Here is a 27,445-nt window from a genome sequence, read left to right as displayed (position 1 = left end):
GCGCCAGCTATACAGTAGCTCCAAATCGCAGGTATAGCGAGATTGAGAGTGCTCCTCTCTTTCGGCCGAACTTTCAAGCGCCAGGCCGCCAGGCGGGATCACCGCCGCAAAGCCTTGTAACGGTTCACGCCCCTTGTGAAGTTTTAAAACCTTTTTTTACAAAGACAGTGCCAAGCCATAGACGTCCTGCATTGCAATTTGTTGTCTCCAGAACAGCAGCGAATTTTAGGCAGCCTACTGTGAATGAGAACGCTGTCTTGCAGTCTGCTGTCAAAGAACACCGCCAGGTCTGCGCCTCAGCCGAAAGTATGTAATTAACAACATACGGGTGGGAAAACGCTAGGCCAAAAGTGAAACCTCTTTCGCATGGAGCGATTTAGCGCTCCGTTTTTCGGAGCTGCGATATCCGCATGCGCGCCTGCCGGGTGACGCATTTATCGCGGTGCGTCACCATGTTCATAGGAAGATGCGTCGTATAGAATGGCTGCGTGATGCTCAGTGTACGAGTGCGGTAGTATAATTCGTTTCGGGTGGCTGGCTGGTTTAAATTTATGGGAGCAAATTCATCAAGTGCGTTTCGGCCGCAGCATCATCGCCGTTCCGAGAGATAGAACAACATCTTATTGAATGAAAAGGACAGTGGTGTTCGCAGCGGGTGAGTGGCTCTCTACTGCAAAACTGCACTGGCCAGAGCTACTCGCCGGGCCTGGTCGAGGATACGCTTTTGAGTCTCCAGGTCCGCCCCCCCCCCCCCCCCCCCATTTGTGATTTTGGATCTCAACAGGGGGAATTGAATTTTGGGGGCCTGTTCGAGCATTACCACGTTACGTGGGCGAGAGTTAGCTTGACCCCGCACCACGGGCAGTGGCCGGGAGAGGCCGTAGGCCAGATCGCGTGCCACAGCCTGAGGTGCGGACAGGTATTTGTCGGAATTAGACTCAAGTCCCGGGCAACCGCATGGCTCAAACTCAAATGGGGCCCCGCGTATGTTGTGCGTTCCAGATGCTGGTGTTCAAGGACGTTGCGTGGAGACGTCAAAAAAGACACGTTCCATTGGTTTGTCGTACATGGGCGGTTGTTTGGAGATATCAAGCCGAGAAGGTAAGTGAATTCATGTGAAATATGTGGTTCAGCCAGTATATGTATTAATAATGCATATACCATAAAATTAGTCAAAATGTGTATGCATCGCCTAAAACTGTGACTGAAATGGACTTCCGATAGCAAGTTCGGGCTCTTTCCGAACAATGCCGCTGACATACGTCTCTTGCTCATCAATAGCCTCTTCAGGTGTGCGTTGACCAAAGAAGGTACGGTATGTCCACTAACGTTGACAACGCTGACAAACTTGCGCTAGTGAGGTACAGATACTACGTGACTTTGTGAAACTTTGCTGCAGCGCGGTTACAGCTAGTGTAGCGCGGTACTGAGGAGTCATCTTGCGTGCACCAGCGAATGATGATTGTTGCTTTTGAGATTTAGGCGCACACCTATGCGTCTTCTTTCACTTTTCTTCTTTTTTTTTCACCGTTAGACATATGACACATCAGATGGTATAGATAAATTTACGAACCAGTGACAACGCCAAGTATAACTTGCTGTAGCAAGTAAAATTTTGCACGATAACGGACTTCGGAGGCACGTATGACACACGAGAGGCTTCAGACAATAGGCTGCATGAACCATCGCAAGGTATAACACCACATGTAAAACCATTATCTGACGGGAGATTTAAACGCAAACTTCCAATTGATAAATTGCCGTGCGAGATCGACGATCGGTGCGTGACATTTCATTAATGTCACGCGTTTCGTGCCTCGCGAACAGTCTTGCGTCACTGACTGCTCAATACAAGCACACACGGCGCAACAATTAAGCCACCACAGAGGCATGACGAGTCCAAGCAAAGTGGGGCGCGGAGTGCCTGCTACCCCAGAGACATTACCGCTACCGCGGCCTCTAGCTTCTCAATCCGTTCGTCTACGACAAGGGTTCTGTAAACAAAATGTGAACTAAACGAACCGATTGTTCTAATTTGTACACGCGGTAGCTCATGGAGTCCCTGATATTGTACTACAAGTGTCAAGGTACGTGTGGGAAGGTAGTGTTTTCACTTCTACTAAAAGAATAACTCCGGAGTTTAAGACAGGTATGCTTGGGTTTAGCCAGCGAAGATTGAAACCAGCATAGTCATTTGAATTTACCATCACTTCGTGAATATGACACACCTCTGTTCTTTGTGAGAGCACACAGCTCTCAGCGATTTTTTTGGCCGTGCAGAGGAGGCCGTGTAATACTGTTCATATTTCTACAATGTTCTTGCTATACCTTTGCTATTCAACTGCACAATATATTCAGGCTCCAATACTGACACTTCTGACATGTGGCCTCAATCTCAAATGTTAGCTTTAGGAACCAAAATTGAGTGCACTCTCCTTCCCTTTCACCTTATTCTGTTTTGATAAGGGTCCCTCATTGATGTTACATGTATACCCTAAATCTGGCCCTGCTGTGATGTGAACCAAAACATGTGGTGACAATTTTCGTACCCAAGGAGCAAAATATGTCTCGCATGCTTAGCCGACCTTGATGATAATACTAGTAGCTGCTTCATGAATTCACAAAGAAGAGGCAGCAGAATGGAACGTAGCTTTTTCCTGTTTTTGTCTTCGTGTATTCGCACAGTAGTGTTACCATCAGGCAAATGAACCAAGAAGACCGTAGACAGTGATTCTGCTTCAGACTTTGGAGGCGAGTTGGTGCCTTAAAAGCCTTCCTGTGTTATGTTTACGTAGAACATGACGCACTTGAAACTTCCGTACATTTACAGCAAGGCTATTATAAGATACCTTTAAGGGACACTACTACACTAACCAGTGAACAGGAAATATGGTTCGCAGTTATCAGCAAACATGGCGATCATATACTTCCAACTTATCTAGGCTGTGCCAATTTGATAGTACAACTAGCTTGCTTTTCAGCAGATGAAAGGTCTCAAGAGTGCAAGTGTTTGATTTTTGCTTAAAGACCTTTGGAACACTTATCGGGAGTGGTGATGTCAACAAGCTCTACCATGAATAACAGTATCATGTTCACGAGAAATGATAACCCCACAGCCTCTCACTATGTCCAGGGGGCGCAAAGGAGCTGGTGCACGGATTTCGGTAGTGTACAGCTTTAAGACGGGCCTTGCTAAACCCAGCCAACATCAATGTACTTATACTTCTGGCGAGATGGGGCTACTATGACACCTCCACAACTGCACCATTTTTTAAAGTTTGTTGCTTGGTCATAGTTAAAAAGAGTAACAAAGAAAAAGGAATGACACTTTATTAGTTCAACTAAGCACAATACAAAGAAGTATAACTGCAGAACATAAATAGAGCAAAGCCGTACACATAACATTCTTTTAAGCGTCCTCCATAATAAGTGGCGTTTGCTGATGAACAAACATTTCTTCATCCGAGATGTAGCACATGGGTATCAACTCCCTCCTGGCTGCCACATAAGCTTCAGGCGATGTCATGGTGTCCAGCAGCACTGTGTCCAACTTTAGCGGAGGCAGAACAATGGCAATGTAGCCAGATGACCATGGCTGCGAGAATTAAAGTCAGCACATACAACACAGAAATAGTGCTTGCATTTCATTAATGATTTCCAGATTTGGCTAATAATCTTTCAGTATGCCAAATTACAGCAATTTTGTCAGACCTCATGCTGTAGCTTCAGTGATGGCAGCGAAACCAATGGGAGCCTTTGAGAGAGCCCTTTAAGAGTGCTCCTGTTCGCCCACTGCAAAACACGATTTGTGGACCAAGCTCTCTTCGGCAATGCATAATGTTCAGTTATGGGAAAGTGTTGTTCATTAAGTGACAGAAGACGGGAAGGTTAACCTGGCTGCACATTACCACTAAGCAAACACTACATGTCTCTCTGCCATGCTTCTGCACAGTGTTCTATGGTCTTTACTTTTCCCACAGAAATCAGGAGTATGCAGTCAGGCCGAATTCATATTTCTCTTAACTGTTTTCTTATGCTGCCCTAGAAGTCAGTCAATTTCATCTACATCTTTTTGACAAGGTGCCAAACACTCACTTCAGAATTCAAGAAACACACTGAACTATGAAAACCGAAGACTACCACTTTTATCTTTGGACAAGTTTGACAATATTTTACACAAACTGGGGTTCCCAATGTAAAACATTAACAAGAGGTTTCGTTGAAATTGGCATACAGTAGGCATCGCAGTTTCAAATTTAGAAAATGCACGACTACACTATAGCCTAAGTGAGAGCAGCCGTGATGACTCGGTAAATTGTCTGGTTGCCTGATTTTCCGTCCTAACAACTTCACAGCTTTGACGATGCCTCAATACATACCACATCGATGCGAAGTACATGTTTCGATTCTTATGTTCCAGTAATATTGAGCACAATTTCAGTTTTTCTCACTGTGTGTCACTTTTATTCATTAGTGTGTCCACTGCGTATGTACAACTCATTATGAGAAATGATTTCCATTGTGTGGAGTTTTCTCTCAGACACGAACGTGCAGTTGAGTTAAGTTAGACCTTCTGCAGGAGCTTGGCTAGCAGTTTGACCACTTACTGCTGTGAAACAGCCTGTTCAGATGGCCCTACTATTTACTAGGATATCTGGACATAATAGCACACAGAGGCTCAGGTACTAGTTTGAGGTGCATGGCATGGCTGATCAAGAAATTAAATCAAATGCATGGGACAAGAAATGTGGTAAAGAAAGAGTTAAACCATTGGCATCCTTCAGTTGTGTATTGCATAGCTAACTTTGTACAAATGAGCATGAGTATGAAAAATTTTTTTATCCCATCTCAACGACCAACTCTGGGCGACCCAGCAGGCCTACGAAGCGGTGAAGAGGCAAGACCTCGATGTCCCATCGCGGGAGGCCTAGGCCCAGCCGGCTAAACTGCTGGTTCTCATTAAAGTTCACTCTCTCTCTCTCTCTCTCTCTGCAAAATGTAGTAGTCCTGCGCTTGGCATGTAACAATCCACAAATATCAATGCATTCAAAAAAAATGTTTTGCTCATTTAAATACACATGCTGCCAAGCACATATGCAGTGCCAGTCAAGCTTTTATTAGATAATCAATATATCACCACAAATACTAAAGCCATTTTCTTTGCCTTGTTAAGCTACGCTCAGAATGCAGGAGAACCAGTTGTAATAAAACTTCTATCCACTGGCTCCTAACTGGGTCAAACATCTGGCAAAGCCATTCAACAGGCAAGTTAATATAGTGATGACTATAAGCTGGACTTGCAGTTAGTAAGCGCTACTCATGGAAATATATCTTATTGTAAGATACACGTAATTCTTTTTGCCTACATATTAAAAATACTTCAATAATTATGAACTATCTTACATTTCAATCCAAAGTTTCTTCTTTCTTTCTTTTGACGAGGCAGTGTGCAAATCCATGGTTAATAGCCTTTTTATATGTCTTGTAATCTGTTTTGTGCTGTTAATGCAAGCTATGAACGTAATTGTCATATGAATGAGACCAAACTGGAGATGTGACATGCAAAACAATTCACCATGCAGGTCTTGCACTGAGGAGCACTGCATATATGAGAAGTTAATTAAATGATAACGTCAACTATGGGGACACTTCAACGTGTGGTATATTGAAACAAGGAGATTGCACTAAAAATAATTAACAAGCGAATAAGTGTACTCATGAATAAAAAGAATAAGCAGAATTTTCTTGCCTTGTATTTAGTGTTGAATAAACACAAAATTGAATATTGTGAGGAAGTGCACATCTCATTTGTTGCAACAGCTCCACTATTCAAATACGCTTGCTCTTACCCGTCATGACATATACAGGTGCAAGCAGCTAGGTTTCATTCGGTGAGAGCTAATTTCTTTCACACATTCATTCCATCACACCAAGCATACACCAAAAAATATCTGCATGTGACACACATAGATTCCTACCTTTTTCAGATCCATACAAATTACACAGAAAATTATAGAGCCATACAAACAGTAACATTTTTATAACACAAACAATAGAGATAACTGCAGCACAGGAAAAGTCAAGCAAAGTAGTATTAGTATCTTTTTCAAGAACCATTATATCTAGGAAAAACACTACTTCCACAGTAATGTGGTTGCAAAGGGCAAAAGCAGCATTGGAATTTGTTTTGCACTTATTTTTTCCAGTAGGATAGAGGAAGTTACCTGTTCAGACAGACTGTGCATTATATCCTGAAGGTGCAAAATATGAAGAATGTAAATGATGGGTGTTTATGTCCAGCTATATAAATATACCATAACATTGGTTTTAAATGTTACCAGCAGCATAAGAAATGATATAGAGGTTTCGAGAAGGAGGGCTTTTAGTGACATGTTAGAGAATGTGAAAGGTGCCATGAGTATGACAACAGGTAAAGAGCAGATGCTGTTTTGGCAACTTTTAAACGTCTATAAATCACTACGTCATCATGCTTGTACAAGCGAGCTTTGCAATGTCCATGTGGTCTGGACAAAAACAATATTGCTGTTTAGCAACAGGACCAGCAACATAATGATATCTTTTTCCAGTGAAAGCCAAAATAGAAATTTCGCCCATCCAAAATACATGTTGGAACCTGTAAAGTGAAGCTATCACATAGCGGCTAATTAAATTCAATATACAAATAACTGTCGCTAATTTCATTTTATATAACGTGTAATCTCGTTCAATGCGTATGTTTGCGCCCTATGCTGTTAACAAGCTATGCCACAATGCAACCACTAGTTCAGATGGATGCACACTATGAGATGTTGGCAATATTTGATTCTTGTCGGGGAAAGAATGGTGTGGAGAGTGTATGCAAAAAAAAAACGACACATATGTTAGTGCATTTAAGGTTTCTGTACCCCCTGTATCACAGTGGCAATTCTTGGGGACTGGCCAGGAATGGGCGCATACACTTTGGCACACATGCAGTGACCAGAGAACAGGGCTGTAGGCCAAATATGAGAAATTTCAAAGAAACCATTGAATGTCAAGCACTATGCCATTAATACGTCTGTGTGCATTAGAGATACCTATGAGGTGACATTATAAATGTACATGTTTTATGATGTTATTCATTGTTTTGTTATGCACAACAGAGGTGCATGCACTGGCACTACTTTAGATATTAACATTTAGAGATTAACATGCAGTGCTCATATAAGCCAGCGAGGATATTACCTATAAATATTATATATATGTGTGTGCGCGTATTGATACGTGTGCTTGTTTATCGTTCTCCCGTGATTGCTGTTCACCAGCTAACAAATGTTAAATGTCATCACTCAGCACAAGACTCACCTGCATGACTTGCAACTTACAAAAACGTTATCATTCATTCTACCTGTTGTGTACGTCCTCGCAGAACCATGTATTATCAGACTGCATGCACGACACGAATTGTGCAGTAGTTTCCGGGAACCACGCAGGCACCAGCGACTACACTACAACTTTCGATGAGTGATGTGTAAAAGCCAATGCGCTTGACCTGCTGATCAGATTTGGACTATCGCTGATTGTGTTCGCCGATATCATTGTGCTTTGAGTGTAACTTGCGTTTGTAGGCACAGGTTTGCCTAATGAAAAATAGTTTCATCATTCACAGTTTTGAGACTATTTTGTTCATCACTACAATGTGACAATATCTTCCGATATACTGAAAGATGTGAAAAAGTGCTGGGCTAAGCAAAGAAAGCTTTTATGATACAAGCTGGGACCAGTAAAAGTGCTATGTTGTTTAAGAACCAAAAATAAGCAATAAGTCTTGTAGCACAAATTAGTAATGCCTGAAGCAAATGTAATGTTTACTAGTCTAAAAACTAAACTGCAGAGTAATAGCAGTGCAGCAATGCATAATACAACAGGTCAACAGTCTCCACTTTACATCATTTGACCTACGTCACCTAAACTGGTCCTCAACCTAAGCGGCTTCATCTCAATATGGAGATAACTAGCACTTAACCACTTTCAAATTTTCTACTTGCTGTTAATTTCTCCTAGAATGGTCAGTTGTATTTTATTTGTGCGTGGAACAAACTTTAGCAGTTGCCAAGCAAGGGTGTTTTTCCACTCATGTGTCTAGACAGGTAAACCAGAGAACGCAAACATTACACCTACTACAAAATCCAAAGTTGCAGCACTCAATACAATAAACAAAGGAACAAGATTATCACCTTTTCAGTCAAAAGCTCTGGTGAAGTGGTCAGATGGTCATTAACTTCTATCAGGCTACCAGGGACTGTGCTTGTTATTGTATAGATCTCTCCATCTGAGCAGGTTACGATACATAATGCAGATTCCTTTTGTAGCTTCTGGCCACCCTACAAACAAGGTAGCAAACTATTAGCCAGGCTGAAAAGTATCATCATACAAAATAAATGTGTCATGGAGAAGTACTGATGCAAAATTTTCATTGCATTTCCCCCCCCCCCCCCCCCCATCACAGGCAGGCACTTCCTACCAACTCATGATTAGAGACATCAATCAATCATTAAGTGACAAACATGTCATCCTAAGTGCAGTCTGTCCATGATTAATGCCAATGTCAGTGTGGTTTCGATGATTCACAGGTATCACAGCTATGCAAATATGAGCACAATACACTGAGCCAATATATCTGGTAGACAACTGATTTCATATGCAGACACTAGCAATAATCTGTACTTGTGTCATTCACTCTGTCAAGTTAAAAGTTTCATGCATTTTAGTTCCTTTGCACCATGAGCCATGTCTGCACAGCACCTGAATCTACTGCCTCTGCTCAATGCGTAGTTAGTACATCATAGTAAGGTGCTAATAAGCATGTGTGAGTGAGATCCGCAATCCATCCTGACCAATTTCTTTCCCTTTTCCTCTTTTGCAGAAGCCTGGCGCATTAGTGACAGACCTTTGGTTCAGTTTTATTATTAATCAGTTTTTATTGATATAGTAATTAATTAATTAAACGAACTTGGTGGAGGCACATATGAGAACTATAAAAAAATGACTTAAGGCATTAATTAAAATATGATGTGTCCCCTGCCTGCCTCTACTGTTTTATGCTAGTGCAGAAAAATCAAATAGATTACAAAAAATAATAACAATAATTCATAAAACAAGTTCCCATCTGCAAGATACAGTTACATAGCCTTTGTGGTGAGTGTCCTGTAATAAGCGATTTTAGCTACCTTCGTCAAGCATGCACTTGTAAAATATTAAAACGCTTATGCTAAATATGATAAAACAGCAGTTCAAATTAGCTCTCCACTACACAAAGTAAAACGTTTTAAGATGAAATCATGCTACAGTGACACGACAACTGCGATAATGAAAAACTTAGATAAAAAAAATAAATTCAGGGCCAACTATGACTGAGCACTTACAAGAACTACTATTTTCAGACAGACCTATAAAGCTGGCAACCTTTGGCCACACCAAGCTGCAGAAAGCAATGCCATAACTTGAGCTTCATTGTGAAAGTGCCAATTGTATATGAGCTCACCTTCTTCCATTTCCCAGACACTTGATTGTTGAGGCGATTTAATTTCTCATTTACTTGATAATCAACCTTTGTGACTGTCTTCTTCTCTCTTATAATGGGGTGAGATGGAGCTAGTGTAACAAGCACAATTCTGAAAAGCAGGAACAAGATGTATCAGCATTCACCATATGATGTACACATATTATTTTCTAATGAAAAGTATACAAGGCCACTAAATAGTACTTTCAAGGGTTCTTTGTCACCAAGGTGAAAAAGTTATATCAGTGTACGTGACTCTGGTTTGCCAGATGCTGAATGTGACATTACATACAACTGTTGTTCCCAAGAGCAAAGGGCACTTTTGGGACCACTGCATGTAATCATTAAAGGTATCTATAGTTTGTGCACAAAGTAGCCACATCTGCCCATAACAAACCATTAGAAGATGTGAAAACTTAAGAACCAGCACGAAATGCATTGCAGCCAAGCTTAAGATACTGTAACTATCCAGTGAAACTTGCACCTTCTGATTATTATTATCTGGAAGAATGTGTGCAACTGATTACTTCACCGCTAGACACATAATGATGATCTTAAGAAACCTCTGTGAGCATGTTATATCACAAGCAATTAAGGAAATCTCTTCAAAATTAGACAGCTATAACTTGTGTATAAGTAGCCACACACTATTGGCTACATTGCAGCCACAATTAAGAAGAGGGCATAATAGGAGCCTCTGAATTCCCATTCTATCACTGTATCCATGTAAGCATCCAGGTAAGCGAAACTTTGCCTAGCTTCTTGGAAAACAATCCTTAAGTGCAACAACAGCTGTATTAAATAATTACTTATAATTAAGCTGAATAGAACATCCAATTAAAGACAAAATATTGACACTGCAACCCAAGACTGTTCTGTTTAAGGGTTTTACGTGTCAAGACCACAATATGATAATGAGGCACACCATAGTGGGGGACTCCGGAATAATTCTGACCACCTGGGTTTCTTTAACGTGCACCCAATGCATGGTACTGGGTGGTCTTGCATATTGCCCTCACCGAAATGGGGCCGCCGTAGCCAGAATTTGATCCTCCACGCCTTTTTGCTTACTGGCACAACGACAAACCCACTACCCCACCACAGCCGGTCCAAAAATATTACAAATGCATGGCAATTCCTGAAACTTCAAATAAAAAGAAGAATTAACTCCTGCACAACTCTTAGATTCTACCAGCTCATTCACTGCTGAAATATATGCACGTTGAGGGTTTTTTGTAATGCACCTCTATATATTAAACCATTTAGTTGCACATTTCAACATAGTGTAAGCATATATGGCAATGCTATGCACACAAACATGTACACGAGTTGGCTTATGAATGAAAAATGCAAAATAAGACTCTTCATTCATTGTACTCAAAAGTGCAAAAAGTGTTTTCACTTATTTTTATAAATAAGTGAGAACGAAATAAATGAAGTTGCGTAGAGTAGATACTGCAACTAGAGTAGGTGCCGCCTGTGAGATGCTCAACTTTTAGACAAAGCCTGGCCACCCTTGCCACCTTCCCTGTGCAGCTTCCCGCATGCTAGTGGAGACAAAAGGAGAGCGAAAGCTGCTCATCAGTGCAATGACTACATCTTAACTCCGCTTACACTTGATAGATTTGAAAAATTTTGCAGCAGGAGATTAACGAGGTGACGACTTTTAATGGTGAGGCCATTCTATGATTAGTTAGAAAAGTTTTGTTTCAGGGCCTTTTAAAACAAACTCAGTTAAGCTGAATTTTCGGATATTAGGAACAATGTGTGAGCATATTATTGGTTTCCGATAGAACCCCCCGCCCCAAACAAATCTCCTTAACAACACTTAATTAGTTAAAGCAAGCTACCACAGCCACCAGTGATGTCTATTACTTGGCGCAATGAGGTGCCCAAGTTGGCAGACTTGGTGAAGGTTACTTTGCTAACTGCATGAGAAGCAAATGGTGTTTCTGAAGACACAAACAGCTACACAGCATTGATTATGATGTGGAAACCAGCAGGGCTAATACATTAGAAACACTAATTGAGGCCGTTCTCAAAGTGGTATTGCAGGCTGATAATTAAGGTGAGAACACTGCCTAGCAGTGTTCACACGATACAGCTGGTAACACTGTGAATACCTTAGCGCATTTTTTTAAAACAACATGAAGGAGCTGAACAATGTTTAGCTAACTAGCTGAAACGTCAGCTACTGCAAAATAACACAGGTTTGCAAAGCATTGGCAAGTAAGATTTGCTCAATTGTTTAAGAATGCATAGATATTATTTGCATCATAAAAATCCACTGAATATATATTTCTACATCTGAATTCTAATTTTAATGCTATTTCATTTCTTGTCTTGTGACATGGACATTTAGCTGCACCAGAAATAGCTTATTTTGTATTGTGAATAATTCCTGTTAAGACAAACTTATTATAAGGCAAAGACATTTTCATTATCCCTTTTAGTTTGTCTTACCAGGAGTATAAATTATCTTTTAGTTTAATGGGAGCCCTGAAACACCTTTTTGGAAACTTGCAAGACACATTGAAATAGGTGCAATGCCTTTCAGTTAATATACCACCAAAAAACATTTTGAGGAAAGAATGGAGATAGAACCCAATGTTAACTTTCCCCATTCCTTCCTTCCCCATTAACTCATGGGTTCCTCTCAGCTAGGCCAATAAAGACAGCAATACACTGCATACTTCTCTGTTTTTTTTCTTTTCCATCTTTTTGCGGCTTACTTAGGCTAACCTTGCAATGCCGGAGCTTGACAAAAGTGCCAGAGAGCGACAAAGGAGCAGTGGCAGGATGGGCAGTACGTGTTAACAGCCACCCCTTCCTTGTTTCCCAGGAAACAAGAAAGTATGGAAGGGTGTGCACATGTGTGCGAGCTTTTGCTCATCAGTAATTCATGTTCAGGAACAGTCACCCAATGGCTCACATCATTGGGCTGTTGCGCCAGTTGTAACTTTATCGCCGCCATAACATAGAGTGGAAAAAAAGTGGGAGAGTGAAAGTCACTAGAGGGAGCAAGCAATCTGTTGTGCAATATTGTAGGTTTCTCACTGAATACACCAGAATAATATTTGGCATGCATGTTTACAGCAGTATTGTCTACAGATGGGGAACACGTATTTATCACGCTTTTGAAGTGTTTCAGTGCCTCCTAAAGCCGTGCCGCTTTAAGCCGTACAAGTCTTTTGGACCCCATTGCATGCATCATGTTGGAGGTCTACACCAGTATAATTCTTCTGGGGCAGCAAACATATATAGGAAACCGTATGCTAACAGAAAAGAGCAACACATTCCAGTAGAGAAAAGATGCTATAGTTTTGAAATGTAAGGTGTCCGCAACAGTTCGCGGTACGGTGGCACCAGTGACATATATGGGACTTAATTTTGCCGTGCTGTCTGTAGCCTACTTAACTGTCACCTGTTCCTTGTTCTCACACAGATTGCTAAAATGACAGGGCATGTACCAACAGTCAAGTACCTGAAGTCGCTGCAAAACTGTGTGACACGCACACCATATGTAACAAAACTAACAACGCTGAGAAAGGGAGGCTCTGGTGGGACTAGTCTATCGGCACCCTGTCTCCCTTGACCCCAGCAAGGATTTTGAATAAAGTTTTCTCTGTCTCTCTCTTTGTCTGGTGTTACTTGGCTTATGTATGTGGAGCTGTTTCCATCAACAAAATTTTATAATTCAAGTTCGATGATTGTCCTATGAGCGATAATAAATCTTTTTTTTTTTTTAGGTATAGTATCCTTACTTAAACCTGTCAAGCTGCTCAGGTCACATGGCAGTTCCTTTAAAGGTGTTCTTGAACAATGTCTAGACAAAAGGCTGGCTGTCAAGGGTCACATGTAAGGCAGTGTAAAGGAATATTCTTACACAATAATTTTTTCATAAACCTATATTGAACAGACAAGCTGTAATCCTTCCCAGGAGGAGGAGGAGGAATAAACTTTTATTGTAGAACCAGCACTTTATGATGGCCGGGCCTAAGCCTCCCACGAAGGGACGTCGAGGGCTTGCCTTGCCGCCGCCTCGCAGGCGTGCTGGGTCACCCAGGTTTGGTCGTCGAGGGCGGAGCTCCGCAGAGCCTCATGCAACCTCGACGAGATAATCCTTCCCAGCAATTCGAATTTTTTTTTTTATGCTCAACGTAGTGCTCATTTCTCGATACTCATGTTCACACTGGCAAGCATGTAGTTCCTACAAGCCTATGGGGAGGTGTGAAAATGCTTTAGAAATCTATATCAAGCTGTCACCATTTTCTCTTCTCCACCAAATGGCCAATCCTAACCCCAGCCATGGTGCTACTATCTCAACTGCCATCACCAGGTTGGTTGCAGGGATTCTTAGCACAAATGACAAAGCACCTCCACAGCAGACATCACACTATTTGTGATGTCACCTAGCAGAGAGTTGGCACTGTAGCTGAAAGACTGCACAGTATTTTACTAGTAATTGTGGTCTCCTCACAGCATGAAAACAATTTGCACCGGTCATGATTGCCAGAGGCACATTTACACCTTGCCCAGACAATCATGGGTAGTTACTCTGCACATTGTACTTGTCCACACAAATTTTATGAATATGTTGATGCCAATTGAAGAGACAGTGTAGAAGTCACAAATCAGAAGTGTTACTGCACCTGTTTGAGTGGAACAATGCACACTGATCGTGTCCTTTCTTTCCATTTGCATCTGAAATCAAAAGAAAGCAGAAGCCTCCCCAATCATCATTGCCACTATACTTGAGCATCACTTCCATTTTCATGTAAGCAAAAAAAAAAAGATTAATGATGAGCCAATACTGACTACTGACAGAAAAGTTTGTAGTTCAGCATTTTCTCCTTAAATGTTCCCAACTACTGACACCATAACCACGGTACTGAACATCCAAATGATACATACACATGTTGGGCTAGTTGGTGCACAACAGCACATAAAAGACATACAACGCTACGCAGATAGCCACCGTGGTGCATGCTCTTGAATGCTGCATGTTGCGGGCACAATAATTATTGATAAGTCATGACCAGATTGCTAGCGAGCTAATGGAAGCACTCTACATAAATGAAGTAAAATCAGCAGCCAGAACTCGTCATGTTGTCTTTGTATCTTTGTGTTTGAACTATTCTTAAGCACACCTCAAACATCCATTTACTCCAGCCAATCCAGCTGGTGCAAGAGATGGGTAATTGGAGATCGCTGGGAGACACCTTTGTCCTGCAGTGGACATAAATAGAATGATGATGATTATCCTTGCTTTATTGCAGCCAGTGTCAAGTTTTTAAACGCCTAGAGCGTTGCAGTGCTGCAGAGCGTCTGGAAAACATGCCAGGCTGCCACATGATATTACTCTCTGCTGAAGTTCTGCAAACACACCTGCACCGTGCCACAAAACGTTGGGCTCATGACAGCTCCATGAATGAGCTCATCGATGTTTAAGCATGTTGAGCTATCTCCTATGCCACCAAATCAGTCCTTTCCACTTGTGCTGCTCCAAGTTCTTTAGCATTTCGCACATGACAAAAATTGGATAAGAGGAACCACAGAAATGTACAGAAAATGAGGGAGCTGGGACTCGACAGCACAGATTCAGCAGAAGTTTGGCTTGAAGCCAGCTTGCTCACTGTCCCCTACTTCTGTGAGTATTTTCACTCCACAGCTCTCAGTACTCGCTGAATGTGACAAAAGCTTGCTTAGATCACTGGATGCCTTTAAACTTTGTCGATCTCTATGAGGCGCTGCTGTTCAAAGTCAGCCACCTAAATACCTTTAAAATCAAATTTATGGTCTAACTTTTGTTCACCATTAATGTTTGATCAAAAGCATCTTTTGTGAAGTATTAGATGTACAGATGAAGTGAATAACACAGATGCTTCAAATTTAAGATATTGTGTCAGATGCAGGGAGCTGAAATCGAAAAAAAAATGCTGGTGGCTAAAGTGCATCTAGCTTTGATTTCATCCCGCTACAGTTTCGATTCTGGAAAATAAGAAACTACAATGGTTTGCGAACCTGTTCACAACATGGAATTAGTTTGCAGACCAGTTCAGCACAGTGCTTTTCAGCCTCATGATTTCATGTGACATGGAACATAAGGCTATTAACTAGCTTGTGTGCAAGTTTTGATCTAGAAGGACTAAGAGTGGACTTCACTGGCACATGAAGAACAGGATGATGCTTTAGACCATTTCAAGCATGTAAATTTAGTGTTCCATAGCTACTGCAAACATACATGTTTCTACAAGCTTTCATTTATATTGTCTGGCTGGGTTTATGCATATTATATTGAACACACATACATAAGAACGAGAGAAATAAAGGTGGCAAGCGCATACCTGCCAACCTATGAACATTAAAATTCATAAAATTCCTTCAGGCAAGAGGCTGGAGGTGGAAGGTATCGTGACTTCATTTAAAGCTTGCCTCGAGCGCACATCTTTTGTGGGATACGTAAGTAATTCATTTATGACTGTTTAGCTTTAGACGCTTCCCACAAGCAGCAGCAGCAAAGTTAGAATAGCCAAGACTGACAAGCAGCACATTGTTTTTTATATCCCATTAAGTCATTTCAGCGGCTTTGATGTTGCAGATTTTTTCTGCTTCAGAAACTTGTTTGTATAAGCTTGTTTGAAGCAAGCAGCCATCTCAAGCCCATTTGCTATAGGAAAACTTCCAACAGAAGGTTCAGCGACCAACAAGTAAAGCTTTTCACAAACAGTATCTTTATAAAACTTGACAAAACATTAATAAAACAATTCCACATTCGTAAAAGTTGCAAAACATTTGGGAAAGTTGGCAGGTATGCAAATCTGCTTTACATGCAAGATACGAAAACATTCTGTGGACAGGCATATATTTTTATTACTTAGTGCCGTGAATAGCACTATTTATTAATATGTTTGTGATAATATTATTAATGTGTAATAATTACCCAAAAAATTGGGTATCTTGTAAACATGAAGTCCAGTAGCGGTTATTAAAACAGTGTCATATTGTTCCTGCATAAGTTGATGATTGTAATTTAGTGACAGAACACTGCAGAAAATAATAAAGCATCTTCATGGCAACTACAACAGCAAATTAAAAGCTCAATTAAGGATAAAATACCATCCATTACACATGCAATGTGATGACAAGCAATAATTACCCATGAGGAAAAAAGAAAACTCCTTTTGAATATAGAGACGACTTGTTTCATATGTATCACCTTCCCCAGAAAGCTATAGAAAAGCATAGAACCCAATCACCATGGGTGAAACTTTTTTTATAATGACTCCACAAAAGAACATCCCACAGAAAAAATAAGGGAACACAAATGCAAATTTGACACCTCACGGGCTCAGGAAAGTATGCACTCTTTACTGACATTATGCGAGTTCATGTGACCAGTGCTTTGTAAGAAAGAAGGGACGTTGCTTCAATTCTACACACGGCGCCTCACATGACATGATCTCACTCTGTGTGACAGTACCAAAAAAGTCCACCTCACCATCTTTTATCCTAGTGGCTCACACTGGCTGCTGTGAATTTTGATGGGGTTCCGTTCACACCACCTAAGTAATTTCAGTATCATAGTGAAGTGTCGTGGTGAGCAGCAATGTGCATGCAACACAGCATTTTTCTTCATGTTTAAAAATGATTTTCCACTGTTTAAGGTTCTCTCCTCAACAAAACTGAATGTTATCGCGTGGGGCAACTGACGCCCACCATGCACCACTAGGTCCGTATAGTGTAAGGAATCCTTCTGCTCTATTCTATTCCTCAGCATCCACAATTCACAGCCAGCCAATCTCAGTGATATTGTGGGTAGAGGACCAGTCAGGTCACTGACAAAGCACCAAACTGAAAAGCATTGGAATAGCATCGCTACATTATCCCGGCCCTGGTGACAACATGCCAACAAGCTTGTGGAGACAGTGACATTCACTCACGCCAGCAGTGTGGTTACATGCTCCTCTGGTGGCTTGCTGCGTCGCCTCCTTTCTTCTCTGCATATCTCCTTGTGTACACACTTTAAGGATTTCATAGTTACTGTAGCTGAGGTTCTTTATTTTCTACTGTGTGTTAGAGAGGCCAGAGAGGTCGTAACACAATGTTGCAACACAGTTGGTGGTCCTTTAAAGGCCCTCCAAAATTGTTTCCGCCACAAACAGCAGCTAAAATGGCATGAGTTCGGAATAGCAAGCATCTCAGCCTATGTGCTTGCAATTTTTCGTAGCACTTGTCACAACTGTTGCATACAGACTGTCTTGTTTATAATGAATGGCTACAAGTCAGGTGGGGCCAACTGTGCAAAGAAAGCTGTTTTTTGCTTAGCCTAATAAATAGCTTGATTCCATGCACCACTCAAAATGTTTGAACAGTATTGCTCCGTACTGATTACCACTTTTATTTCTTTCCATTCAGGTTTGGTTGGGGTTCAGGTGTGTTCCAATAATGTAAGTTCTAGCCTCAGTTCAGTTCCAGCCAAAATACCGATTAAGGTATGGTGTTTGTTCCAGGTTCAGTCTGACTCCCCAATTATGCAAGGAAAATAGTCAAAATGAAACATGCTGTTATCTGGAGGTTTTATAAAGTATGTAACCACCTCATTTAACACCATTCGCATCTACAAGGTAACAATGATAAATACTGCTGTTACATATTATCCCACAAAGTAATGGCAATGCACAATAAACTAACAGTGTGCAAATGTACTTGGGCAGGGTAGTGAGTCAAATTTTCTAGACGTACCAGCGACCAAACCAGGCAGAAAGAGTTCAAAGTAGAGGGGGCCACAGGTAAGGCATATATATACCTCCAATGTATTTTCAGGCATCTGTGGTCTGACTCCATCATTCCTCAAGCATAGACGAGGCATCCACGAAGCCAACGTTAGGCAAGGTGTGAGACCAGGTGGTATTCTGTAATGTCCACCTGGTGGACATGTCCATTTAATCTGCTGCTGAAGTGCCGACTGGCTGGGGGAGCCTGTATCCTTCCGATGTGTACCCCAGCTCAGCCAATCGGAATTTCAGCTGCAGATGAAATGGACAGATCCGCTAGGTGGACACTTACAGAATACCCCCCAGGCCAGTTTGTAATCCATGATGATGTGCACTAAAGCAACTCCATACTACTGCTACTGCTGTCATAAGCTGATGAAGGGGCTTAAATGTGCACAGCGCAGCAGCGGACAGAGGATGTAAAGGAACGACGGGGATTCAAGATATCTTTTAGTTTTGCTAAGGCTATATGTGTGTTGACAATAATAAAGTTCAGTTGGAAGTCGGTGCTTGTCACCCTTGTTCCTTTCCGTCCTTTGCCCCTGTTGTGCCGTGCACATCATCGCCAATTTTAGGGCGACTGCCATGACAGAGTCGGCCAGCTGGATGAGCTGATCCAGTGATAGTCCAGTAGTAGACACAAGCACCATGAAAAAGCTGGGTGGGAGGTGCTGAAGGAACAGCTCAGAGAGGAGGTCCTGGTCATAAGTAGCTGCCTTGTCCCTCAGAAGCTGTTGAAAGTGACGCTGGAGTTGTGAAGGCTTAGAGTCACCAAGTTCTTTAGCCAGGATCACTTACAGTCGGAGCAGGTCGGAAGCGGACGTGCGCCTCAGAAGGTCAGACATCAGAACATGTATGGGTTGGACTGTGCAGGTGTGAGAATCAAGTTGAGCAATTCGGTAACTACCTCAAGCGACACGGCCAAAACAACACGATGGAACCTCCATGTCTGCAAAGAGATCTCTGAAGCGGTGAACTGGGCTGTTCGCCTCAGCCAGCCAAGATGTAAATCTGAGGGTCAGAATTTCGGTAGATGCTCCTATGAAATGTCACATGATGTTTGATTGGCAGGCAGCTCGGGCTCGGTGCTCTAGTAAGAGTTCCTCATCTCAAAGTCACCAATTTTGTGACATCGGCTGACAAATGAAGGTGGCAGGCCACAAGTAATATAACTTGCATTCCACAAGTAAGTAGCCACAAGTAAGTAGTCACAAGTGATACAGCTTGGAGTCTGGTGGGGCACCATTTGCAGGATTCACTTTCTTGCTTACTCTTAGGTGACGATGGTTATCCTTAGCCTTCTGCTACTGCCACACATGCCAAAGAAGCAAGGTGAAGCACAAGCCACCGAAAGGTAACTCCACTACTGCATGTTGGAACGAGGCTGACCTCGCCAACCATGGGACCCTGGACTGCATAAAAGTGAGAACAAGGAATGCTGCCTTGCAGTCTGGTGGGCTGCCGTTTGCAGGACTGACTTTCTTGTTTGCTCTTAGGTAAGGTCATTTTAATTATGGTAGAAGCCATTTTTATGCACGAAACTCCATTAGACTGTCCAAAGAGTGTTTAGACATGGCGTCGCAACAGTGCTATTGTTGTTCGAAGACTATTTCGGAAGAATCTGCGTCAACGTGTAGTGCTTGTAGCAAATTGTACCAAGTTGGGAAATGCTCAGGTGTCTATAAAGGCATTCAATAAACTACAGAGTAGTGAAATGCTAGCATGAGAATGTAAGGTGTGTCAAACACAGAGAGATGTTCAAGACAACAGCAAGTCTGACTTAGACAGCGATGAGGAAAGAGATGGGGAAGCTACTGCCTCCCTAAGTGCTTCGATCGGTGGTCCGAGCCAGAAGCTTGCCAAGGAAGGAAGGAAAAAGTGGAGAAGGAAAGGCAGGGAGGTTAACCAGTTTAGCTTAACCGGTTTGCTACCCTACACATGGGAGTGGGATGGGGGGGATGAAGCTTGCCAATGTCCTCAAAAGACTGAATACCCTTCAAAAATGGTGAATAAGCAATCTGTAACAGCAGAAGCAATCGAAAAATAGATAGAAATGCTAGCAAGAAAATATTATGAGGTTCTGTGAAAAGCCAATAATCATGAAGCTGAAATTATAGAAGTGAAGAAAATGTTGCAGGAACTCATTCAAAGTTGAGTGAAAAGGACACTCTGATTGTCAAACTTTCTGTCGGAAACACTTAACAATACACAAAGCACTGAAATATAGAAATAAATGGCATACCAGAGTCACCTAACCAAGGCCTCTATCAGATTTTGACAGAATTAAGCACGAAGCTGCAACTTCCTGCACCTAAGTGGCATGATTTCAAAGCAGTGCATCAGTTGAAAGCGCAGCAAGACAAGATCGCACCGATCATTGCTCAGTTTGTGGATCAAGACACTACAGATAAATGGTTGGCAAAGAAAAGTGCCCTACGCAGTGAGTGCATATTCATAAATGAAAATCTGACACGGGTTCAAAGAGAATTGTTCTGGCAGTGCCGCCAGCTTTCCAGGCAGCGAGAGTACAAGTTTGTCTGGATTAGAAATGGCAGAATACTGGTCAAGAAAGCTGAAGGTGCACCGGTAGTTAACATTGGTAAAGAAAGAGATCTTCAAAAAATAACATGAGCACGTTTTTCTAGAGTGTTTCAATACGCGGATGATTCAGTGCTGGTACTTCAGGCTAGTAACACTAATATAGGAGTGGAAAGCTTCCAGGCAGACATCAGCCAAGTCGTTGACTGGCCCTCACAGAATTCAATTTTCATAAACTTCAAGAAGAAAACACACGTTTTAGGAATCCCCATAAAGCAATTTCGTTTTCTAAAGCATTATTCTTGCACTCATTAAATTTTTATCCATGTAAATGCATTTGTCTGCCAGTGGAAACGGCTATTAAGTACCTTGGTATTTTCTGGGATCAGCACTTGACATGGAATCACGTTAGTCAGCTTGCTAAAAAGACAAGAGCCATAGCGGCCATGATGTGCCATTTTAGAGGGAAATCCCCACTTTATCTTCAGTGTCTAATTTATAAATAATTGGTAGAACCTCTTCTTACATATAGAATCACGCTATACGGTAATTGCTCAGGCTTTAAGGCTCAAGCTTTAAATTCTGCAATAAGAATGGTCAACACTACAACTTATGGCACTTATTTGCAATGAGCAACAATAGAAGGTAAACTAAGTATGCCGAGAGTGTTGCCTATCCATGAGCTTTTTCGCTTCACGGTAATTACATGCTATATTACTACAACAATAACTACAAGACCCCAGTAAACGAGGAGATAACACTGCGCAAGACAGAGCGCTATGTCAAACTGCATGTTCTTATGCACTACAGTAAGAATATGGGAAGCTTCTATGTACCAGCCGCATTGAATGAGCTTGATGATGATCTCTACTGCATTAATGGTCAAAACAAAATGTGTGCATCAACTGTAGTTCTTGTATAAATTACCTGAACTTATCCCTGAAATGATGAAATTTGTGGCCTTTTTCTCGTTACATATATCTGTGTCAGTATGCTCTGTATGTATGTTTTATTGCGCTACATACAGTGCACGAAGCATTTTTCATTTTATTTTAATATTAATATCTTATTTTCGGCATCATCATCATCAGCCTGGTTACGCCCACTGCAGGGCAAAGCCAAGGTTGATCCAAATAGGTCGCTAAGCTTCGGGCGAAAAGCGGTTCAGTACAGATTGTCACCGACATCAGCAAGGGGGTTTATGGGAGCAGCAATTGAAGCGCGACTATGTTTGGAGGGAACAAACATTGGGAAAGAGAAAAGCGTTTTTTAATTCAAGCAAGACACAGTTAGATTCATTCAACGAAAATAAAATTCCTGCTCAATTTTACATATTCGTGACGAATTAAGAAAATACAAGTTTGTTCCATTTTATCATTATTAATAAATGCATTTATTTTCGGCGCCCATCGCTAGAGGGGGCGTTGACGCCACCATCACTCGCAATGCAATACACGTCTTGAAATACTCGTAAAGTATACCTGTTGAAATACGCCCCCTTCACAGTTTGCGCTTTCTTGCTTGTCGAAGTTTGTCTAATTTGGTGACGCGGGTAGCTTCATCGCTTCTTAATCTGTTCAGTCAAAAGTAGTGAGTTACGACTGCCACATAATTGTGTAGTTGTTTTCGTGAGACTGCGCCGGCCGATGAGCTTGGCGTCCGACGATAGGATCAGCACTCTACACCTAAAGCTTTCGTCGGCCTCCAAAGAAAGTATGTTCTGTGCAGGGGTGCCATTTTGGGCAACCATACGGCTGGCTTTTCCTGCATCACTTTCCGTGCTGAAAGTTTGAAACGCCCATCAAGTCGAATGGTGGGGTATTTGAATACATAGCTCCAAAAGCAGGCCAACAAAACAAATTTCGCGCCTTCGAAAACAAAATGACGTCACTTCTGCTTTTAACGGACATGGCGTCACACTATTTTTTCTTCCGCCGGAAGTGTTCCCACCACATACAGATGGCGCTAAGCCCCATGAACCACCGATGGACCACCATGTTTTGAACGTATGGGCTCCTATGGAAGCTTCTCTACCAGGTATATTTACCTTGGCAAAGACCTCTCCCATACTTCTCCAACTACCCCGGTCATGTACTAATTGTGGCCATGTCGTCCCTGCAAACTTCTTAATCTCATCACCCCACCTAACTTTATGCCGCCCCCTGCTACGCTTCCCCTCCCTTGAAATCCAGTCCGTAACCCTTAATGACTATCGGTTATCTTCCCTCCTCATTACATGTACTGCCCACACCCATTTCTTTTTCTTGATTTCAACTCAGATGTCATTAACTCGCGTTTGTTCCCTCACCCAATCTGCTCTTTTCTTATCCCTTAACGTTACACCCATCATTCTTCTTTCCATAGCTCGTTGCGTCGTCCTCAATTTAAGTAGAACCCTTTTCGTAGGCCTCCAGGTTTCTGCCCCGTAAGCGATTACTGGTAAGACACAGCTATTATACACTTTTCTCTTGAGGGATAATGGCAACCTGCTGTTCATGATCTGAGAATGACTGCCAAAGGCATTCCAGCCCATTCTTATGCTTCTGATTATTTCCATCTCATGATACAGATCTGTGGTCACTACCTGCCCTAAGTAGATGTATTCCCTTACCACTTCCAGTGCCTCGCTACCTATTGTAAATCGCTGTTCTCTTCCGAGACTGTTAAACATTACTTTAGTTTTCTGCAGATTAATTTTTCTGCATATAAACTTGGAACTGTATGCACCAAGTCCACCAGCTGCCTAATCTGCCAAACAAGTGCATTATGCCTAGGCAGATCAGTGTAATTGAGTTTGTATATATCCGAATGAATAAAAATTGTATTGCATTGTATTGTATTGAGACAAGAAATGGCCAATGTCTGCCCCCAGTGATCTGCACTGTGTCTGAAGAGCAGGTGCTCAGCCATGATGGTGCAACCTTCTCAGACCGTCTCTAGTGTTTGCCTTGAACTCGTGCATGCCCCTCATGCCATGCAGCTATGAGAAGTGGAGGCACTTCATTGTTCAAATTGGAGGCTGATGAGTCATTGGCTGCACGGTGATTGGCAGGTGGTACCAGCTGCTACACATACTATAATTACAAAAGCCCTGAAACACCAGTTTGTCAAAGTTGTGGTAAATGTTGACTAAAGTGCCCCATTTAACGTCTTCCTGAAAAAATTTTTCATAAAGCTATGAGACGCTTCACACTTATTGAAAAAAGATGTAATCGCGATACCTGAGAATAATGCCCATTTCCTCTGATGCATTTACGTGAGCACTTCACAATGAATTTGTTACTTATAAACCTGCTGTGGTTGCTTAGTGGCTATGGTGTTGGGCTCCTAAGCACGAGGTTGTGGCATCGAATTCCGGCCACGGCAGCTGCATTTTGATGGGGGCGAAATGTTAAAACACCCGTGTACTTAGATTTATATACACATTAAAGAACCCTAGGTGGTCCAAATTTCCGGAGTCCCCAACTACGGCGAGCCTCATAATCAGAAAGTGGTTTTGGCACGTAAAACCCCATAATTTAATTTAATTTTGTTACTTATAAGTGCTGACACCATATTACAACTTACATAGACAGCATAAGTGCAGAAAATGCTAATTCACGAAACTTCCCTGTGACAAGTGTTTCTGCCTTATTATTAATCACATAAGGAATCACACTTGAACACTGCAAATGACACCTGGGACGTTACAGCGTTCTTAATATGTTCACAGCGTCGTAGCCTGCTGACTGAAAGCATTTGTCCACAAAGCTCACAAAGTGGTTCACATTCCTTTCTTTGGAACTTGCATGATGCTACACTATGGTCAATATCATTTACTTGGCGTATTCCGCTACCTTCACTTTCACCGTTATCTTCTTATGCATTCATGTTCAACATATATGATTTAATGAATTAAAGCATACTTAATTTTTTTTAAATTCTATTTCGATGTGCTTCACAACTTCTAAGTTAGAAGGGCAGATCCTTAACAAACCAGCTTCCAGCTTTTTTTTATGAAGAGAGGTGTATTCACTTAGCAGCCTCAGGACTGGCACTAACCATGCCTGTTCAGTGCAATGTTCTCATGCGCTGGTTTTTACTTTGCTAAGCAAACATGAATGATTTGTACAACATACATGAAAATCTTAGTATCTGCACAATTTAATGTGCACTTTTAGATAACAAAAGCTTGCATAAGTTTTCCAAGCCTGCGCACAAAACAGCAAGAGCTTGACGAATTCTGAGAGCAGACCGAGAGTTCTAGCACGATAGAAAAAGTCCCTTTTTAGTAAGTCGGCGTAAATTAGTCAACCTATATCCAACATTGTAAGGTCGAGCTGAGTCTGCCTTTTTCATAGATGTTGTCGAGTACTTTCTTAATTTAACAACGTTCTTGCTAAGAACCTTGTTTTTCAGACCTCGAGCGGTCGGCACCAGCCTGCTCTATGACGACAAAATGAAGAAAACAAACCTCTGAACGTACAGTTCACAGCCGCCTTCGTTCATTCGAAATTGCACTTAGCTTCTTACTGGTAATGCGCAACATGTTGATGACGAAGAGTACGCATTTGGGTTGGTTGGTTCACGATTACGGGCAGTAAAACAGCGCTCTCCTCGTCCTGTTGTTAAGCGCTGTTTTACTGCTCGTAATGTTGATGAACGTGCCCGACCGCTCATGTCAACACGAAGAAACGCGAATGCTTATGCATCGATATGCGTGAACTGCAGCACGCACTTTTTGACACGAAACGCCACCTTCCGTGGTTTCACCCGAAATTACGAAATGCGTGCAACCGACAGGCAAGAAATAGGAACGAAAGTGACCTCTCTGCTCTTCTTTGGCATATCATTTGAACTTCAGACATTTCAAACTGAAACGCGCCACCCCAGCACTGCGCCGCCACGAGACTACCCACGATTTCACCTTCAACCGCGGTAGTGCGCTGACCCAGACTAAATACCGCACCGAAACGCGCAGCCAAATCTGAAAATCAAATTACGTCACCGGTAGCGTAGTAGTACCCTGGTAGCACTACATCGCGGAGTGTAATGACGTCTCATGGTAACGACCACGTGAAGTTTGGCACACGGTCGGCGATTAGCAGGACTCGGAAGCAGGTGAACTTACCGAAAAGAAATCGTGGCTTGTAATAGCGCTCAGTGACGCTGGGAAAGGTCCTCGTGATTCGATCGCATAACCTGAGCGACTGTTTCGATATCGACGGAGAATCTTGCTCAGGAAGCTCGGACATTTTGGTACTCAACGAAAACTTGACACTGCGCTACGAAATGAATCGCTGTACAGCGCGGTTCTACGGCCACCAAGTGTTGAATGGGAAACACAGCCGCGCGCCGCCTCTGCGTTCGCGCACGAGATGGCAGCACCAGTGACGTTGCTTGCTAGGTTAGCGCCCTTCTTCCCCCCAATAAAACAGAAACGAAACGATAAAGTTCGAATTCGAGACGTATGCGATATACGTCTAAAGTGTGGGAATCACTGTCGACAGTGTACAAAGACATCTACGCAAAGAAAAAGGCAAACACTGACGCAGCGATGACGCTCCACCATGACGTTTTGCACCGACCAAAAGCTGTCGGACGCGCGTCGAGCAGTTCGCCTGCATACGACGACCAAACCGGCCGTCATAAACACATGACGCTATGTCCTGCGAGCAAATTCTTAACGATTCATTTTTCATTATTCCTTCACTTTTGATTTCTAATCATAAATCACGCCGTGTGCCAGATCCCTGCGGCAACGGCCGCGCGGCGACATTCGAGGGCTAGGGCGAAACGAATGGAAAATGAACTGCCAGCTCCTGACAAAACACTAACACAGCGCAACGTTTGTCAACGCCGTTTTCGCGTGAATATTAATAGTTGCCTTCGGATCGAACATACTAAAAAGTTAATGGAGCACGTGAAGAATACATGAATCTTCCGACTTCAACGGGAGCCCGTAAATAGGGCTTAGTACGCAGAACGCACAACGAATTAAGAATAGATTAAGCATAGTCTTTAGAAAGGTACTCGAAAACAAAAAGGGAAACATGGCTGGGATAACAAACAGTCGCTCGAACCAAAATAAAATTCAGACATTAAACCTACAGTACAAACCTACATCTTCGACAACGGAAAGAAATGAGCACAACTTAAAATGATGCGAATCATTCAATGACGTGAGCATCGCATGCTCATGCGCATGAAGTATAGGCCGCAGAATGTCTCCTCTATTTTTGTTCCGGACTGCCCAGAATTATCCCAAGCACTGCTTTTGACCAATGAAAGCATTCTCAGCTTGTTGGACAGTCTTGGAACACAAATCAGAGACACCCACAAAGTGCTGCGAGAACAGCAGTGGCAACCATCCGCCCAAGCTATGACAGTCTGCGTTAATGAACTTCACGCAGCTTCTAAAGGATAAATATGAGAAGGAGAACAAAGAGCCAAATGAAGGGACATTTTTAAAGTTGTGATTTGAAAGACTCGTATGATGGTCTACCTATTCGGTTGACAACAATAAAATAGTACAGGGAGTACAATTTCCTTGCCAGGGCAATTATGCACTACTGCAGATACTAATTATATTTCACCATAACTATACTCT

The 27,445-nt window shown here is 42.2% G+C and overlaps 1 protein-coding gene and 1 long non-coding RNA gene across 2 annotated transcripts; one reads left to right on the top strand and one right to left on the bottom strand.

Moving 5' to 3' along the window:
• The first annotated feature begins 450 nt into the window (after positions 1 to 450).
• On the top strand, positions 451 to 14,185 carry LOC129387735 (uncharacterized). The gene is made up of 3 exons (XR_008614924.2): positions 451 to 655; positions 1,003 to 1,101; positions 12,987 to 14,185. It is a non-coding gene; the product is annotated as an uncharacterized lncRNA (long non-coding RNA).
• Positions 3,313 to 26,176, bottom strand: LOC126542414 (protein Abitram). Its single transcript, XM_050189478.3, has 5 exons — positions 25,967 to 26,176; positions 14,194 to 14,245; positions 9,524 to 9,653; positions 8,217 to 8,363; positions 3,313 to 3,595 (listed from the first exon to the last, which is right to left on the bottom strand). Exons 1-5 carry the CDS (start codon positions 26,088 to 26,090, stop codon positions 3,410 to 3,412), a joined length of 639 nt encoding a protein of 212 aa, XP_050045435.1. The 5' UTR covers positions 26,091 to 26,176; the 3' UTR covers positions 3,313 to 3,409.
• Positions 26,177 to 27,445: the final 1,269 nt, after the last annotated feature.

Source organism: Dermacentor andersoni, chromosome 2, assembly GCF_023375885.2.
Source record: "Dermacentor andersoni chromosome 2, qqDerAnde1_hic_scaffold, whole genome shotgun sequence".
Lineage (NCBI taxonomy): Eukaryota > Metazoa > Arthropoda > Arachnida > Ixodida > Ixodidae > Dermacentor > Dermacentor andersoni.
This window is presented reverse-complemented; position numbering and strand designations above follow the sequence as displayed.

Excerpts from the sequence above, each read along its gene's own strand:
- LOC126542414 (XM_050189478.3), bottom strand. The coding sequence starts at position 26,090 with ATGTCCGAGCTTCCTGAGCAAGATTCTCCGTCGATATCGAAACAGTCG. Across the intron at positions 9,654-14,193 it reads GCATTGTTCCACTCAAACAG|AATTGTGCTTGTTACACTAG; the intron begins GTGCAGTAACAC and ends CCTGCTTTTCAG. Across the intron at positions 8,364-9,523 it reads TGTCTGGGAAATGGAAGAAG|GGTGGCCAGAAGCTACAAAA; the intron begins GTGAGCTCATAT and ends CCTTGTTTGTAG.